The 19,326-nt window shown below is 37.0% G+C and overlaps 2 protein-coding genes and 3 pseudogenes across 3 annotated transcripts; 3 read left to right on the forward strand and 2 right to left on the reverse strand.

Moving 5' to 3' along the window:
- Positions 1-550: 550 nt before the first annotated feature.
- Positions 551-3,031, forward strand: LOC143563441 (putative pentatricopeptide repeat-containing protein At1g56570; annotated as a pseudogene). The gene is made up of 2 exons (XR_013140671.1): positions 551-1,402; positions 1,641-3,031. The product of XR_013140671.1 is annotated as a putative pentatricopeptide repeat-containing protein At1g56570 (transcript).
- On the reverse strand, positions 2,992-5,375 carry LOC143563439 (pentatricopeptide repeat-containing protein At3g62890 pseudogene; annotated as a pseudogene).
- Positions 5,376-6,177: 802 nt separating this feature from the next.
- Positions 6,178-7,729, forward strand: LOC143563446 (putative pentatricopeptide repeat-containing protein At5g40405 pseudogene; annotated as a pseudogene).
- A 40-nt stretch (positions 7,730-7,769) lies between these two features.
- On the reverse strand, positions 7,770-10,606 carry LOC143563448 (sodium/calcium exchanger NCL2-like). The gene is made up of 9 exons (XM_077050984.1): positions 10,519-10,606; positions 10,281-10,409; positions 9,979-10,188; positions 9,605-9,783; positions 9,359-9,504; positions 9,024-9,291; positions 8,541-8,945; positions 8,176-8,454; positions 7,770-8,094 (listed from the first exon to the last, which is right to left on the reverse strand). Exons 1-9 carry the CDS (start codon positions 10,604-10,606, stop codon positions 7,858-7,860), a joined length of 1,941 nt encoding a protein of 646 aa, XP_076907099.1. The 3' UTR covers positions 7,770-7,857.
- Positions 10,607-12,631: 2,025 nt separating this feature from the next.
- Positions 12,632-18,057, forward strand: LOC143563431 (glutamate receptor 2.2-like). Its single transcript, XM_077050970.1, has 5 exons — positions 12,632-13,367; positions 14,591-15,753; positions 15,848-16,160; positions 16,744-17,141; positions 17,713-18,057. The coding sequence occupies exons 1-5, from the start codon at positions 13,079-13,081 to the stop codon at positions 18,055-18,057; spliced, it is 2,508 nt and encodes an 835-aa protein (XP_076907085.1). The 5' UTR covers positions 12,632-13,078.
- Positions 18,058-19,326: the final 1,269 nt, after the last annotated feature.

Genomic DNA, 19,326 nt, shown 5'->3' on the forward strand with positions numbered 1-19,326 from the left:
CTAATGTTGTATTTAAAGAGGTTTTAGAGTTTTATGAATTATAAAATTTTGTTTATCAATATTTAAATCTCCTTAATTATAATGTATGTTATTATATATTATTATTAAATTTAACTTTTTTGTTATATTTTATAACCACATATGTATCACACAGCTTTATCATAGTTATTAGAATATTACAACAAAGAATTTTTGGTACTATCATTTTTTAGAATTTGGTTTTACGGTTTGCTTCTTAACCGAATCTGAATTGGGAATCCGGTTTTCGTATATGGATATTTTTGAAATCAGTTTGTTTCGGTTAACGCAATTGTTCTATTTAATTATACACATATTTTTGAAATCGGTTTTCAATGTGTGTAATCTGTTTTTATTTTCAGTTGAGCTATATTTGAACCATTTTTTCTTAATTTGAAACGATCATGAACATAATTTGTGTCGTTTGTGTGTCTTTTTTTTAGAACAAACATTTCGGACGAAATCTGATGAATTTGGTATTTTCTATAGACAATTACAAATTCAGATTCGGTTCGGATAACGGATAGGAAAAAAAAATCTTAAATCCGAATAAACCGATCCAAACTAACCGAGTAACCGATTTCCGAACCCGCGAACACCCATAGAAGGCCTGTTATCAGAAACCGTCGTCTCTCTCAGGCATTTCCACAAACAGGTTATGATCATGCTTATTATTATCAACAACCCAAGACACAATCACTGCGTTAATTCTATGAACTCTAATGGGATTGCTGATACTTTAACAATTCATCAACTCCACCATGATTTCTTTAACTAATTACAAAACCTGCAACCATGAATCGTAAAATACAAATTTGTAACCCTCTAACTTGGACCCGGAATTACAAATCCATATCAAACCCACCATCGTTTCTACTTGAATCTGAATCTCCCGCCAAATTGTCAACCAATCTCATCAAAGCTTACTTTGATAATGGGTTACTCAAGCAGGCACGCCAACTGTTCGACGAAATGCCTGACCGAGACGTCGTTGCGTGGACCGCTATGATTTCGGGCTACACAGCCTGTGATCGATACAGCTTGGCATGGATGATGTTTAAAAACATGATGAGGGAATGTTTGGACCGCCCGAACGCGTTCACGCTGTCGAGCGTTTTGAAGGCTTGTAAAGGCATGAAGTCTCTTTGTTGTGGTGGTTTGGGTCATGGGGGCTTTGAAACATGGGTTTATTAGTGGTAGTATATATGTGGAGAATGCACTCTTGGACATGTATGCTACTTGTTGTGAAAGTATGGAGTACGCGCGCTCGGTTTTTGAACAGATTCGGGTAAAAAATCAGGTGTCTTGGACTACGCTAATAACGGGATTCACTCATAGGGATAACGGGCTTGCCGCCCTTCAAGTGTTTCGACAAATGTTCATGGTATGTGTTATTGGTTATGGCCCACGGGCCCGATACAAGCCCACATATTTAATCATGTCAATCTGTCAAATGGGTTGACGGGTTGTAATAAATGGGTTAAAGGGGTTGGTGGGTCAACTTGTTTACTTAAGTTGGTTGACGGGTCGACATGTTTGATTAAACGGGTTAAACATGTTGACCTGAACACACCCGTTTAACTAAACGGGTTATTAAGATTTTTTTGATTGTTTTTGCACAGGAGGAAGCCAAACAAAACCCGTATAGTTTCTCAATTGCAATTCGCGCATGTGCAGGAGTTGGATCTCATACTTATGGCAAGCAAATACACGCTTCAGTGGTCAAACTTGGGTTTGACCTTAATCTTCCAGTAATGAATTCTGTACTAGACATGTATTCTAAGTGTAATAGTTTTGACGAGGCGCATGCGTGTTTTAACGAAATGAACGAAAAAGACGACATTACATGGAACACATTAATATCAGGATACGCGAAGCCCGATCCGTTGAAATCTTTACACCTGTTTTTGCAAATGGAATGGGGGGGTTGCACTCCAAATTGCTTCACATTTTCCAGTGTTATATCTGCCTGCACAAATTTATCAGCATTGACCTGTGGTCAACAGATCCATGGCAGGATCTTCAAGAAAGGCCTTGAACAGAATCTGCCACTAGCAAATTCCTTAATCGACATGTACGCGAAGTCCGGAAGCATTCAAGATTCTAAAAGAATCTTTAATGAAATGTGGTGTCGAGATCGGGTTTCTTGGACTTCAATGATGGTTGCATTCGGGAGCCATGGGTATGGAACAGAGGCAGTTGAGTTATTGAATCAGATGGTGCATTCAGGTATAAAGCCGGATATGATTGTGTTCATCGCGGTTCTTACCGCTTGTAGTCATGCGGGGCTTGTTGACCAAGGGTTGACTTACTTTAAACTGATGACCACCAAGTATAAAATAAGCGCGAGTCAAGAGACTTACGCGTGTGTGATTGATTTGCTTGCTCGCGGTGGAAGGTTTAAGGAAGCGTATGATGTTATACACAATATGCCGTTTATGCCTGATGAATCTGTTTGGCAGCGTTTGTTGGGGCATGTAAAGCACACGGGCAGCCCGTTATGACATCCCGACAGGTGTTGGATTTGAAGCCTAAGAAGTCGGGAATTTATGTCACGTTGGCGAATATGTATGCGGCTGAAGGTAAATGGGACGATCGAGCCCAAATGAGGAATATGATTAACGGTTTGGGGGATAAGAAAGTTGCGGGTAGGAGTTGGTTGGAGGTTCATGATCAGGTCTACAGTTTTGTTGCTGGAGACGAGGGTGGTTCGCACATCGAGCCTGTGTATCAGGTTCTTAGAGTATTGGGTCGACACATGGTTGAGCAGACCGATGTCACTCGAGTTGGGACATAGGGTAGGGTTGAATAGAATTCATGTATCTTATACTAGAGATGGTAAAATGGGATGTTTACATATCTTAATATTTGATATCAACTATGATTACAAAAATTCTAACCATCCTATTTGAAGAAAAATATAACTCAAAACCGGCCCATTTATAAATACACTGCAACCTTCTATAACAGTCACTACCAATATTCCATACATGAACAAGAACCGCGCCTAAAGTGGTGAAACACATGTCGATCCCTCACCACAATCTCCCGGTCGAACGCCTTTGACACGAGCTTCGCGAGCGCGTGACAGTCGTTACATATCCGTAAGTTCTTCATTATTCTAATCGGAGTTGTGGGCCCCATAACCATTAGTCCGAAAGCGATTGCTAGCTTCTCACTATGTCTAAAAAGTGTCGTTTCCTTCTCTTCGTCGTCAATATCGAAACTAACCTCCTTCGTATCTGGGGAATAACCGATCATCTTCACCCGTTCGGTTATTACATCTAGCCTTTCCAAAATCTCATGAATCCGAGGATGTTCTGTGTCCCAGGCTACAAACTCATGCACTACACCATTGGCTTCAATTATGCTACAACTGGGCGTTTTAACAACATGGTTTTCACTCATGGTCCCACGTATTCCTGCCACGTGATCCCAACTCCCTTTTGACGCGTATATATTTGATAAAAGAACATGGAAACCATCGTGGTCCGGCTGAAGCTCGATGAGCTTCAACCCAACCCTCTCTCCCATCTCATTGTTACCATGTTTTTTACACGCACCAAGCAACGCCCCCCATGTGGCGACATCGGGTGTCATGGGCATACTCTCAATTAGTTCTTCGGCTTCCTTGAGCCGCCCTGCACGCGCGAGAAGATCAACCATGCATCCGTAATGTTTGATATTCGGCTCGATTTTGTGTGTATTGATCATGGAATCAAAGTGGTGTCGGCCCTCATCCACCAACCCCATGTGGCGGCAACCACCAAGGACCGCCACAAACGTTATCTCATTAGGAACAACACCAGATCGTTTCATTTCCGAGAACATATTAAGTGCTTTCTTGACCTCGCCGTTCATCGAAAGCCCAAGAATCAACGCGTTCCAAGTCGACACACCTTTGTTATCCATTTTGTTGAAAACATCTTCCGCACTTTCCACACACCCAAGCTTCATGTACATGTCGATAAGCGTGGTACCAAGAATAGAATTAACCGCTAGACCGTTCTTATTAATATACGCGTGCACCCATTTACCTTGTTCAAGAGCCACTAAGCGCGTGCAGGCCGAGAGCACACCAACCAAAATGGTCTCATCAGGTTTGATTTCACCATCAGCCATCATCTCATTAAACGACGAGATAGCCTCATCGAACATACCGGCTTGTGAATAACCAGATATTAACGCGCTCCATGAGACGACATCCCTCACAGGCATTTCATCAAACGTGTTACGTGCTTTCTCAAATGAACCGCATTTTGAATACCCTGAGATCATAGAGTTCCAAGAAACAATATCTGTGCAGGAACTTGAATTAAAGAGTTTCTCTGCAGCTGCTATATCCGCACAAGCGGAGTACATATTAATCAAAGCATTATGGATGTTAACATAAGCTAATGTTCCTGTTTTAACAACCAATCCATGGATCAATGATCCGGTTTCAACAGCCGATAACCGGGCACACGCAGAAAGAACACTGACCACCACAACTTCATCGATCCCGACCCCCTTTCGGTTCATTTCAACAAACATAACCAAACCCTCTTGACACATACCACTCTGCTCATAACAACTAATCATCGCGGTCCATGACACAACGTCTCTCTCCTTCATGTCAACAAACAACCGATAAGCTTCCCCAACACGCCCAAACCGACCAAACAACACGATCATCGAATTAGACGCGATTACATTCTTCTCAGGCATACGATCAAACACCATCTTTGCTTCTTCTACATTACCCATCTGAACATACCCCGCCAAAACCGAGTTCCACGAAACCGAATCTCTCACAGGACTTTCATCAAACACCTTGCGTGCATCCACCATGTCTCCACAAACAGCATACATATTAATCAAAGTATTCCGTGCGTAAACATCCGAATCAAAACCCACTTTCACAACATGATTATGCATCTCTCTTCCCTCCAAAACCGAACACCTGGCAATGCAGGCTTGGATTAACAAAGGGAATCTATACGTATCAGGATAAACAATATTCTTGTTGTTTAACATCAATTTGTAGATAAAAATTGCTTCTTTTGGGTTGTTTGTGTGGAGGTAAGATCGCATCATGGTGTTGTAAATAAAGGTGTTTGGGTTTTGGATGTGATTGAATAGTTTACGTGGGTAATTGATGTTGGTTAATGAAGATTTGGTTGTAGTGAAGGTGTGGATTCTGCTTGCTGCGTATGTGTCTTTGATGAAGCCAGTGATGATCATTTGAGATAGGATTTGGTTGAATTGGTTTAAGTGTTGGCATTGAAGTATTAGAGTGTCTAGAATTGACTGATTAAGTGTTATTGGTTTATACACTGCAGTTGATTTGATTAGCTTTGCAGAGTTCATAGCAAAATGGAGAGTTAACTGAGAAGAACTAAAGCTATTTATAGTTTTTGGTCATGACATCTCATCCATCATTTGTTTACCTTAACTCTAAACTATAAAAAGTTATTTATCAACAATTTATATATAAAAAGTTACTATTCAATCTTCTTTAAATTATTACGAGTATATAAAAAAATATAATAATATAATTATTTGTGAGTAAAATAAAGATAAAAATGATGGATATGTTGTGGAAGATATTCAAAATGAGTATTTAATTTTGAAAAGTATGAATTTTAGTTAAATTTTTGGATACAAAATTATGGATGGAATGAGAATACTCTAAAGCTATGTATTTTGTAGGGGCTTTAAAGCCAACGTAAAATTGCTACGGGGGCTTTAACCTTAAACTTTGTTTGCATGTGTGGGTGAGAGAGTGAAAAGAACCTGACACCATCACTTGCTCCTTTTAAGCCCTAGTATAAACTTGAAGCCCACTTTGTTACCGCCTTTCCCATGAAGCATCGGTGCGGTAAATCCCTCCACGTTGTTTTAAAGCCCCCTTTTGAAGCCCACGATAGTGAGCCTAATATATGTATCTCTGTTAACAGATTATTTGACGGAGTTAATTGTGACAAAAACTACAAACCATATATGTGTCTTATGTGAAAATACAAACCTTTTGGATTAAAGTTATGGTAATTCACATGGACCAAATTAGAACTTAACTTTTAAAATTCTGTTCGAATAATGTTTGTAAACAATCTTAACTTCAAACTTACTTTCCTCCAACAATCCCATAATAACCGATAGTTAACCCCATTAATAATCAAACTTAGAGAACCATTTATGCAAATTATTTGAATCTTGATTTGAAGAACTTGGTGCAGCAAACCACAATCGCCGCCTGTCCAATGCAAGCTTTGAAAACCTTTTTGAGACACCCAACAGTTTCCATTGCAGATTCATGCAAAACCCTTAAAGAAATCAAACAAATTCACTCTCAGTTACTGGTTAATTGTTTCCTCGATAACCCAGATCTTGTATCCAAATTTGTGCATCAATTGCTCTTAAACACCCAACCAATATCGAATACTCCGTTCAGCTTCTGGACCCGTGTCATAATCCAACAGTCTTTGCTTTAAACTCTTTAATCCGAGTTTACTCCAAAAGCTCAACGCCTGAAAAAAGCTTTCGGTTTTATAAATCGATATTAGAATCAAATCAAAAACCAGATAACTACACGTTTACGTTCTTGATCAAGTCTTGTGCGAATGTTACAGTGGTTAAGGAACTGGGTTTGGCTGTACATGCCACTGTGTTGAAATACGGGTTGGATCATGACCCGCATGTTCAAAGCGGGTTAATTAATATGTACGCGGAAATGGGGTTTCTAGGAGCTGTAAAAGATTTGTTTTTGGATATTCGTGACCCCGATTTGGTGACGCGAATGACGATGGTGGTTGCGTGTGCGAGATTGGGTGATATTGGTTTCGCACGCCAACTGTTTGATAAAATGACTGAGCGGGATGTCGTTGCTTGGAACGCGATGATAACCGGGTATGTTCAGTGTGGGGAGGCTTCGAAGGGATTGGAGTTGTTTTTTATGATGGAAAGAAATGGTTTGAAGGTTAACGAGGGGTCGATGGTTTCGGTTTTGTCTGCGTGTACTCGGTTAGGTGCTTTGGATACGGGTAGATGGGTGCATACGTATATAGAGCGTAAGAGACTGAATATTGACGTGACGTTAGGTAGTGCGCTTGTGGATATGTATGCGAAATGTGGGGACGTTGATATGGCGATGGAAGTGTTTCGGGGGATGAAAGAAAAGAATGTGAATACATGGAGCGGTGCGATTGGAGGATTGGCGGTTAATGGTTACGGTGAGAAGTGTGTTGAGTTGTATAAACGTATGCTGCACGAGGGTGTGATGCCGAACGAGGTTACATTTACGTCGGTCTTAAAAGGTTGTAGAGTAGCAGGCTTAGTTGAAGAAGGTTGTAAGTTATTTGAATCTAAGATGAAAGTGTACGGGATGGAGCCGCAACTCGAGCACTATGGGTGTATGGTTGATTTATATGGCTTATCTGGACGGTTAGATGAGGCCTTGAACTTCATCTATAGCATGCCGATTCAACCACATGCGGGTGCTTGGGGTGCTCTGCTTAAAGCTTGCAAGCTTTATAACAACGTTGAGTTAGCTGAGCTTGCTTCTAGAAAGATGGTCGAACTAGAGGGTAAGAAGGATGATGCTTATGTCGAGTTGTCTAACATTTATGCTGATTTCAATAAGTGGGAGAGTGTCGATTGCGTGAGGCATAATATGAAGTCGAAAAGGGTTGCTAAGGTCCCTGGTGTTAGTGTCATAGAAACACATCCTTGACCACAAAACACAGGTGCAATAAATCATTTCTTTATATTTGAAAAACATCAATTACAATTACATGAATTTCTCAATGGATATTATGTACAAATGCAATAATCCTGTACAAGTAAACATTTCTTTTTGATTTAGAATCTATTAAAAAGATAAACGAAGATCAAAGATAACGGGTAGAGCAAGTATGCAATGAATGATGTCCAAATAGGGAACTTTGATCTAAAGCTGGCTGCGGTTCCCATAATGATAGTAACTATCATCACCAACAAAACTTCTGCAGAGAAATCCCACGCTAAGCCTCGAAAATATATAACCGCCAAAAGAACAGAAAATCCAAGAACATTGTTCATAAAAACTCCATCATATAACTGCATATCATCAACAAACAAGCCAATAAATATCATCATTATTATCAAAAAGAGGGGGTGAAAAGGCATAATAGAACAAACCTCAGAGAATGTCAAAGAAGTAGTTTTTTCATTTCCTTTTCTTGCAGTTTTAATGGCTGAAATTGTTGCTCTAGCGTTGGTGGCCAACGGGACTAATATAAAAGATATGAAAAAAGACAGTATATTTGCAGCACTAGACACATTCTGAACACTGTGTATCAGCGGTTCAGCCAAAAGTGCCAACATGGTTATCCCAAGAACCAGCAACATTAAAGCCTTTGTCCAGGCCCAGATAGATCTATCTACCCCATCTTCATCTATCCATCTTTCCCATGGTTTCTGCATACATTTGACTTTCTCAGTCAACTCTATAACTTCACAAACTTATATCTAAAATCTTTTAAAAGACATGCGACTTTACTTACTAGGGATGCATCGGTTTTAGGCCCAGGTGACTTGGAGAGGAGGTCATTGGTAGATCTGTTTAGCCATTCTTTAAATCCTTCTATAAACTCTTGTTCGTCAATTCGCTGGTCCCCACTTGTGTCAAGATTTTGCATTATGTTAGCTGTTATTTTGTCTACATCCTCTGGTTTTCTCTGAGAGTTTATATCCATTATCAATTTCTTCATTTCTGATTGTGATACAAAGTTATCTTTATCAAGATCAATTCTTTCAAACAACCCTTTAATTGCAGATATATTCGTTGTTCCATCTTCATTGTAAAAGTTATCTAATGGGAAGCTTTGGACGTGTCGTATAATTTCAGATATCAGGATCTTCATCATCTCTTCTTCTTTCTTTTTGTTCATAATCCATGGCTGGACAATCTGAATAAAATAAAATATATTAAATTTCAGAGTTTACCAAAACATTATTTGTTGATGCAAAATTTCTAGTTTAAGTACCTGATATAAGTCCCTCCACGATCTAACTGATCGATAAGGTCGTTTATCCACTGCATTTTTGGTCTCCTCGAGCCATTTTTCGAATCTTTCTACAAATTCTTCCATGGTTACTTTACTATCACCATCTTTATCAAACTCTTTCATTATTTCTTCCATTGTTTTCTCCTTGTTCCAAGTTAACTGTGTGAACTTGATATCTTGAAGAAGTTTTCTGAGTTCAGGAAAAGTTATGTAGCTATCGCCATCTTGATCAATATTTGCAAATATCCTGCAATATCAAACAATATGTAAAAAACAAAGGAGCGTAAATATGAAAAAGAACAAAGTATTCTAACCGTTGTATAGCAGGTAGGTTTAGTGAACCGTCTTCAGCAAGTACTTGTCCTGCAGCGTGTTCTTGCAGATGTTTTAGTATGTCCACAACTAAATGCTCGTGTTTCACGTATGCTAATCTTCTTTTTTGAATCGTAGGCTCACACATCTTCACGGAAAGATATAGAAGCAATACGTAAATAAGTAAATGTATGCTATACAAGTTAATAATGCTAATTCTGTCTTAATTCTGTTAATAAAGTAAATACCTGGTATATAAAGTATGTGATCAAGAACGTAAATGAAATGAACAGAGGGGTCATGAAGATGAAACCCTGAGACACACCAAAAAATATTTCTGGAATCAAGAGGAATGCGAATGGTATAATCGACATAACCATAATTTTGGCTGCATGACTTGTCTCTTCATTTGTAGTTACACCAGAACCTGCAAATAATAAAACACAAATCACTATACATAGTAATAACCATGGTCAGGTTTTGGGTTGTTATGATATTGTCTGACTCGTTTAATAAGCAGGTCGTGTTTGGGTTGAACAGCTAACCAGTTTAACTAAACGGGCCGTGTTTGAGTCAACCTGTTTACGACTGGGAATAAAACTAAATGGATTGAGGGGCTAACCCGTGAAAATCGATAACAGCTTTTGGTATTGGTTTTGTGCAGGAATTGTTGAAGGGGCTGAACCAGATTCTGATGCAAACTTTCGACCTCCAACGATAACACACGTTCCCCATATTACGGTTAGAATAAGTATAGCGGACCCGGCTAGTAATCCAACTCCAGTTAGAACATTCTCTTGAGCTACATCTTTAGTGTTTGAAAGTCCAGATACTATAAACAACAGACAACAAAAAGATAAAAACACATTTAGCCTTTATAGTACGTGGGTCCCGCAGAAGAATCCGAGATATTTATGGACATACCAAGAAGAATCAATGATTCAGGAAGGAAACCAAGGACTTGGAAAGCACTAGCACCGAAGATCCCGGGACCAAGAATCTGGAATATTCTTTTGCCTCCGGAAGCAACATGATGCCAAAGATGGTAATTCCCTTATTTTAGTAATTATTCCTTAATCATAATTAGTAAAAAAAGAACATTTATAATATTTTAAAATTTAACAATTTTTAATTTAGAAACTAGAGGTTATAGATAATAGACTTATGGTTTCCCAACAGTCCAACACCCCCTCAAGCCCAGACTTTACAGCATTCCCAAATCCCAATGAATTTTCAATATCCATCTTCATTTCTAAAATTTTAAAAAAATATCTAAATAATCACTCTAACCCATTATCTATCTCCAAACTCTATCTCTAAATTTTAGTGAAATAATATAAGAAGCCTTCAAATTTAGAGTGTTTTACAATACTCCATTTGCATCTACTCTTCTATAAATTTATATTAGAAATCATTTTATATTGAAAATAATAATAAGACAAATGAATATAGAGATGGTAATGGAGAATGGGTTGGGGGAGGTTATTAGAAAATGATGTATAAATTAAAGAAATTATGTTTTTTAGTTAAATTTTAAAGTTAGAGATAGAGAACCCATTGGGAATGCTCTTAGCTATTAAGTATTGGGCTTTATTCTGGACCCTTTGGATTGGGCCTATCATTTGAACAAATTAATGAAAATGTTAAGACCAAGTAAATTTGCTAACAACCTATTGTGGACTTTGAATCTTTGATGACCAAGTGTATATTCGTTTTGGTCAAGATGTCCAAGTATTCTTTTGAAATTACATGTAATCTTCCCAAATAGATTCTCGACAATGCCGACATACACAACAAAATGTCAAAACATCTAATCTAGAAGACTAGAGCTACAACTTGGCTGATAACCCCACACCAATTAACTTCTTTGGCAAAATGCCAACATCCTTTCTATACCAGTTTGGCTTATATTATATTAACCAACTTTGTGGATGATACAAGATAACTTGAAATATCCGAAACATGTGAATATAGATTAGTTTTAAAAAATTTGATGCAAGGAGACAATTATGGTATTAGGTTACACTGAACCAATTACATGAAACATACATATTCGTTTACCCGAATAATGCTCGTAAGTGTTTTATAATATTTCTTTTGTATTTTATTTTGTTTTAGCTTAAGGTAATTAGGTAATCTACGAATCTAGTGTCTTTTTAGTTTTATAATTCAAATTTCCTTAAGCATGAATTTACGCTATATAAAAATTAGAATGGTGAAAATGTAATTGGGAACCCCAACGTGTAGCGTTTAGCTAAGTAAGATCAATACTCGATGCATGATGAGCAATTACTATCTGGGTACCCTACATGTATGAGAACACTAATTTTATAATGAGACTGAGATTATCAACAACTGTCTCATTGAATGCTATCTCTAGTCTAAAAGGTTAAACGTGCTAAACTGTTTTTTATCAGTTCGGCATAGAGTAAACCAAAATCTAACTGATTTGGTTGTAAAACTGCCAATTAAGCTTTATCGATTTTATAACTTAGGGGTTGGAGTTATTGACACCCCTCGAAATGCTGAAATAATAAGGTTTTAGGTTCATATTTGATTTGTTTATGTTGTGTTAGGGTTGACCTACTAAACTTGTTAACTAAAACGGGCGTGCTTAAGTAAAGATGTTTAACCCGACCCGTCAACCCGTTTAAAAATCAAAACAGAGAATATATTTTATATTGATTACCCGCTAACCGGCCCATTTGCGTCTCCATCTAACACGTTTATTACAACCTCTTTACAACCCCAACTCATTTATGACATGTTTAACTTGTCTAGAACTTATTTTTATATCTGCCGCCTAGTTGACACATATCAACTCATTTGACCCATTTAGATAAATGAATTACTAGTATCATGTTCAGGTCACACAAATATAAACATGTCCATGTTAGAGTTGATGTTTTTGACACACAGTTAAATATGTTAAAATACAAGATTATTTCCAATTTGTAATTGTTTCTATTACAATTATTCTTGGATTTGTTTTATTAATGTTTCATGGTTTTTTCCCGATCACTTGCTTTTGGGTTGGAGTTTTGTGGTCATACATTCAACCTTCTTATCCGTTGGCATCTTCATATCTTAGGAAAGGAGCGTCCCTCCCAAGTCCCAACCGGCACTCCAACGTCTCTAATCGTACTTTGGAAGGTCTTGTAGATTGCTCGTATGCTCCTTGTTCTAAAAAAATAAGGCTCTAACAATGTAGTCTCGTATTATGTTTCTGTATTTCAATCAGTTTCACCCGATGATTAGGCTTTTCTCAGACCAAGTTCGGATTGTTATTTTCTAAGTATTGTAATGTTTCAATTCAATAAATCGATCTTTCTGACAATATACTTGTCATGCTTACATGCTACATTCTCTTTGGATTAGTCAAATCCTGGTGCTAGTTGACATGATGATTTGGACGGTTAGAGTTGACATTTGAAAACCATTATTTAAAAGACAAAAAACGGTGACATCATGCTTAATTAAGAGAATATATTATGTGACCAGTGACCCAAAGCGTCTCCATTTAACAGGTCCACAATAACAGCTACAGGGAATTCTTGGGCAATACTTTTCTACCAAACAAACGTGTGATATGATACGGACATAAAGACTTTTAGCTACGGAAGTATCATTATAAATTAATAAGACATATATGATCAACATATAGAATTTAATATATACATCACCTTTTGAGATACATATATATTTATCCACGAAAAGAAAAGATGCATAATGTTTGTACTACTAATTACCTGATTCTTTCTTTGGCTGCTTTCTCATTACCATGTTTTCTTCTTCTTCAAGCAACGCTAGCAACCGATAGTTTGACTACCACGCCAACAGCCCGAAATGAAACCGGAATTGGTGCCATTCTTGACCTAACATCTAGGCCTGGCAAAGAGGCTAAAGTGGCGTTCGAGTTAGCAATTCATGATCTCAACGTCAAAACCGATCAACGGTTGGTTTTATATCTTAAAAACTCTCCAAACAAGCCTGTTCATGCGGCTGTTGCAGGTAAACAATTCTCTTCTGGTGCTACCATGATACCGGGGCGGTTAATAGGAAATATGGCTCTCATTTATTTTGTTCGGATAGTTTTTAACTTTTTTAACTATTAAAATGTAAAGGCTAAATGGTATTTGTGCTTAATTGTTTAGAATGGTTATTGAATATAGGGGTTTAATGATTAATAGATTTAGTTTGAATTTTGAAAAGAGCTTACTTGTTTAATTGCATAATATGAGCTTAATTGATATACATTTGTTAAACTAATTTATAATAGGTTTATATAATTATTTGTAAAATTTTAAAATCTTAAATAGTTATTTCTTGATGGTCGGTGTCAAAATTTTATTGGGTTGATTTAAATTTTTCATTGAGTTAGTTTAAAATTTTCTTAAGGGTCGCTCATGATTACATTAGATATATACTACAACAACAAAAAAAAACAATTATATCTAGGAAATTCCATAAATAACATAGCTATTGGTAGGATCTAGGAACGATGAGTCGTAGAAAAACCTTTTCTCTAATCCTAAGGATAGACATATTGCTTTCAAAAAGACACCCTATACCAATAACAAATGATAGAGACAAGCAATAATAACTAAATGTAGAGAAACAAAGAGAGAGCAATCATAACCAAATAATAAGAGAAGTGGTGGAAAAGTAACATAGTTCTTATAGACATATGTACATATACCATCATAAAAACCACACATACACATAGATACATAAAAGACAATCGAATGCAAAGTCCACCTGAAGTATAAGAAAATCTAAACCTCTAAAATAAAACTAACACATATTTGTAATCTATCCTAAAAGTTCTTAATTAACCTTAATTTTACATGTCCACGACTCCCTATCCTGAACCATGTCCTCAATAAAGAGGTAACTCTAACAAAATTTGATAATTCCACTCATCACAATTAATTTTGGGCCTGTAAAAATGAGTGCCTTTTATACAACATGCGCCTTAGGTAAGTAAAAGCGACGACCATTGTGCCAAGGATGTCTCGCGTCTTAAACGCGCTTTTTATAACCAGTGATATAACTTTAACTAGCGTTGTCGTCTGAGTCCTTTTCACTACTCAAATCATGTGAATCTCTCTCCCTTTATCTTATCAGATATATTAACCACTCTTAACTTTTTCTTAATAATCTCGATCATTATCATGTCTAACCATGCCCACACATCCACTTAACATCCTCTTCTCCGCTATCTTTACATGCAGCCAAAGAACTTATTGATGAACACAAAGTGAAAGCCATTTTGGGAGGCCATACATGGGAAGAAGCATCAACCATAGCCGAGGTTATCAGTGACACTAAACCTGATCATGACATACCCGTCTTTCTATCCCTAACTGAAGCGATTCCACCAAAAGCAACCGATCAATGGCCATTTTTCATTCAAGCAGTTCCCACACAATCCACACAGATGAATGCAGTGGCTGCCATTTTACACTCAATGGACATACACCAAGTCACTCTCATATATGAAACCTCATCATCAGCATCAATCATTTCTCATCTCACTCAGGCACTTCGTCAAAAAGGTTCCGAGCTAACCAATATCTTACCCCTCACATGTACTTCATGTTCCTTATATGAAGAGCTTGAGGTTGTGAAAAGACAACAACGTAAAGTGTTTGTAGTTCATACGTCTTTCGAGCTCGGGGTTAAGTTGTTTCAAACAGCCAAGAAGATGGACATGATCGGAGATGGGTATCTATGGATTGCAAGTAATGGAATAACGGATTACTTCCATTCCGTTAATTCCACCGTCATTTCTTCTCTGAAAGGTATGGTGGGAGTCAAAAGTTACTTCCCAGAAAACACTTGGGAGTTTTCACATTTCAGAAAAAGATTTCGACGAATGTTTCATTCCGATTACCCGGAAGAAGAGGAAGAGGAGCCTGGAATCTTCGCCATGCAAGGATATAACGCCTTGAAAACGGTGGTAGAAAACTTCCATGAACCGAAACCAATTCTAGCGAATACGGTAGAGATTGTTAATGTGAATGGGAAGGGATATCATAGTGTGTACTGGACCGAAGGATTCGGGTTTTTGGTGACGGTTGAAAATGATATCAACGGAGAAACTAGTTACACCCATTCGATTGATAATATAGGACAGCTTCTGTGGCCAGCCCAACCATGGTATGCTACTAGAAGTAGCCGGTATCTGGTTGAAAGTTCAGGGAAAAAGTTAAAGGTCGGTGTACCTGGTCAATCTTTGTTCCGGCAATTCGTGCAGGTGGATCGTGTTACCGGTGATGTCAGTGGGTTCGTAGTTGATGTCTTCGATGAAATGATGAGAAACATGAATCTATCATATGAACGAATTCCATTTTATGGTTCATATAATGACTTGATCAAAGAAATACATTTAAAGGTCAGATATTTTCACAATTTAACACTCATAAAATAAAAATAAAAAATCTTTAATTTGATATACACATGTTTATTTTATTTTTATTTTGTCGCAGAGGTTTGATGCTGTAGCGGGTGATGTAACGATCCTATCGGAAAGACATGAATTTGCGGATTTCACGCAGCCGTACACCGAGTCGGGTTTGGAGATGATTGTACCAGTTAGATCCAGAATATCAAACCAGCCATGGTTGTTCTTGAAGCCTTTCACTGCAAAGATGTGGTTGATAACTGCAGCAATTACTATTTACAATGGGTTTATTATTTGGTTAATTGAGAGAAACCACAATAAAGATCTTCAAGGCTCCATCATAACCCAAATCGGAATCATCCTTTGGCTTGCATTCTCCACACTCTTCACTTTGCGTGGTAATTTATACTAACTCGCAGTATTGTGATGTCTAAGGGCATCTCCAATGGTGTGTTGTTAGGAGGTTTGAATCCTAGGTGGCTCCTAGGTGGAAGAGAGAGAGGAGGAGAGAGAGTGAAAAGGGTTTGGAATTTCAATATGGTTTGTAAGGTGTGTGTGAGAGGATGAAGGAGTGAGAATGAAATGAGATAGAATTTGAGTGGTTAATTAAAATGTTTGAATTTCAAACCATCACCAAGAATTGGAGATGCTCTAAGATCTTGATATATTTTCAAAAGCGAGAACCCGTTACTTGTAAACTCATAGGACTCTAATACCTTACTAACCAATGAAGCAGTATAAAACACATTTTGTGCTGGCAGGTGACCCTTAAGGGTTTAAACTTTAAAGGCGCCCCAAAACTCATAGGGCGCTAATAACTTACTTCATTGACTCGCCTTGTTTCAAGCTTTTAGCAAGCCTATCTTAGTAGCTCACGAGCAACTTAGTTCGCTTACACCACAAAACCCATCCATAGTGCCAATTCTTTAGTGCTATCTTTGCTAGCTTGCCCTTTTATTTATGATCTTTTTTCTTTGACAGGTGATAAGATGCATAGTAATTTGTCAAGAATGGTGGTGGTGATGTGGTTATTTGTGGCACTAATTATCACACAAAGTTACACGGCTAGCTTGGCGAGTATGCTCACGGCTCAACGGCTTGAGCCCACGATAACGAGCGTTGAGATGCTTAGAAACATGAATGCAACGGTGGGCTACTGCAACGGATCGTTTATAAATAGATATTTGAACGAAGTTCTAACGTTTGATAATTATAGTATCAAAAGCTATAACTCGACCCATGGATACGCCGAAGCCCTTAATAGTGGTGAAATCAAGGCCATCTTTCTTGAAGTTCCTGCAGCTAAAGTCTTTCTAGCTCAGTACTGCAAGAGTTTTATCAGAACCGGCGAGACATTCAAAGTTGGAGGCTTCGGATTTGTAAGTCCTCTTGTTTTTATTTTCTCATAATTCATATAAAATTATCCAAAATTTTGAATAAATGTTATATGAATTTGCATCCATTAATTTTGATGACCTTTGAGCCATTAATTTGAGAAAAGAAAATATACATAACCTGAATCGTTTTCAGTTATGAGTAAACGGTTTTACTGACACATCTACATAACTGGTATAAATTGGAATATTTAACTGTAAATTATAATTATAACTAGTCATTGTTAGTGTTTAGTTGTGTCGCATCTTGGATCCATAAGATTTCTGGTTTCTTTCCCCTGAGCGTTCCCCAGACCGAAGATATGCATCTCTAGTGTTATAGTTTCTTTCCCTTTACATGTTCAGAATGATAGTAATGAATTTAAAATCAGTTATAAGACAGAAGACAATTATACCTAGCTATAATAAGCAATGGCTCGGTGTAAACGTAGATATCTATGAGGTGTTGTTTAGGCGAAGAAATATGATAGATTTTCGTTTAAAATTAAGAGTTAGTTTCATATATAGGGTCTATAGTATATAGATATTCTAACACGGTGTTGTATAACTTATGCAGGCATTTCATAAGGGGTTTCCGCAACTTTCACAAGCCAACAAGGCACTAATGGATGTATCGGAAAGCGGGAAACTCAAAGCACTCGAGGTTAAACATCTAATTTCTGAGGAGTGTGTGGATGAAGAATCTTCACCTGATGAAGCCGGGAAGCTTAACCTCCAAAGCTTTTGGGTACTGTTTGTGTTAACCGGAGGGATATCAACGATTGCTCTTGTCATCTACATCATCATAAGCATCAATGAATTTAAAAAGTCAAAACTAGAAGATACAAACTTAATATCAACATTTATTAAAGATTGGCGACGTCTCATTCGCCGATCATCTAGCATAGTTTTGCCAGTGTAGAAAATGCTAGGCACACTCAAAACATTCATCAGTTAGATAACAGAGAAGACGATTCGTGTCATTACAAGTAATTAAAACTCCCATAGATAAACGTTCATAAGTTAATGGTATAGGTACAACAGCAGCGCAGTTTCTTTTTCTTGTAAATCATGTTATGTACAAAGATGTTTTAATTAATTGTAATTTGTAAATCAGCTTACCCTTAGTTTCATTGCTTGTGAAATAATTTCTTGTTGCGTATCTTTTGTAGTCGTATAACTGGTCGTACGCATATTTAATCTAGAATCACCATTAATCACCAATCTGACCCATTAAGTGCACCAAATAGTTAAACATGTCTACATAATTAACTATGGTTACGAAGATATTTGATTTAGTAAGAGGCAGGTACATATTGGGTCTTGAAAATTTCATCATCGAAAATGACACAAGTAGACATATATAATTATATATAATATGGCTTGTAAAACAAGTATTGTTCACGACTTTGAATTTGAATGAGTAATAAGACTGACCTTGATGTCTTTGAATTTTTAAGTACCATTGACCATATATAGCTTTACAGAATTCAAGTTTCGTGTTTTAAATAACACAGAATCAATAGTCGGATTAGACAAAAAGTTTCTGCAAAGAAAAATAAGTTCTTTTCTATGAAATCTTAAGTGAAAATTCGATGTTAAAATAAGACCGGGTATTTGTTTTATATAGGAGTGAACTATCGCAACACTTTAATTGATGGTTAAGAGACAGTTATAATTAACTTAACTGATTTACAGTTAACATTTAGTTGGAACACCATTGGTAGCTTGTTGCTACCAAATTAAGTAGGAACTCAAATATTGAAGTAGAATTAGGGAGGTTTGAATAAAGTGAAATAATTAGTAACGAAGATTAGGACTTATAAAATGATATTTTCCGGGAAATTATATATTTGAAAGTTATTGTTAAATGTTTAATTTTAAAATTGACAACCAAGTAATATATAATCGATTAAGTTATCGCGCTTATTAATGATCTACTCGTTTTTTATAATCAAACGATAACCAAATTTTGCCAAATTGAGGAAAATTCTTATTATTTTAGCTCCATATGATAAATTAGAACCACATGGTTGTGGTAAACTGTTTATGGGCCTAGTAGTCTCGATCTGCTTGGTTGGTTCTTTTATAAGTGTTAAATTTTGAATAAATCCGGATCGTTGGGTATATAAACATGGTGGTGTGTGTAATAGAATATAAATATTACCTTTTTACCTTCTAAGAAGCTATT

Source organism: Bidens hawaiensis, unplaced genomic scaffold (assembly GCF_021521415.1).
Source record: "Bidens hawaiensis isolate Kalapana, Puna unplaced genomic scaffold, B.hawaiensis_p1.1 tig00021383_1, whole genome shotgun sequence".
NCBI lineage: Eukaryota > Viridiplantae > Streptophyta > Magnoliopsida > Asterales > Asteraceae > Bidens > Bidens hawaiensis.

What these genes read in the sequence shown, in the direction of transcription:
- LOC143563448 (XM_077050984.1), bottom strand. Translation starts at nt 10,606, where the DNA reads ATGAAGATGGATATTGAAAATTCATTGGGATTTGGGAATGCTGTAAAG. An exon ending in TCACATACTTTATATACCAG is followed by an intron (nt 9,505 to 9,604) that starts GTATTTACTTTA and finishes CTTTCCGTGAAG; the next exon opens with ATGTGTGAGCCTACGATTCA. An exon ending in CTTCTTTGACATTCTCTGAG is followed by an intron (nt 8,095 to 8,175) that starts GTTTGTTCTATT and finishes GATGATATGCAG; the next exon opens with TTATATGATGGAGTTTTTAT.
- LOC143563431 (XM_077050970.1), top strand. Translation starts at nt 13,079, where the DNA reads ATGCATAATGTTTGTACTACTAATTACCTGATTCTTTCTTTGGCTGCT. An exon ending in TCAAAGAAATACATTTAAAG is followed by an intron (nt 15,754 to 15,847) that starts GTCAGATATTTT and finishes ATTTTGTCGCAG; the next exon opens with AGGTTTGATGCTGTAGCGGG. An exon ending in AAGTTGGAGGCTTCGGATTT is followed by an intron (nt 17,142 to 17,712) that starts GTAAGTCCTCTT and finishes TAACTTATGCAG; the next exon opens with GCATTTCATAAGGGGTTTCC.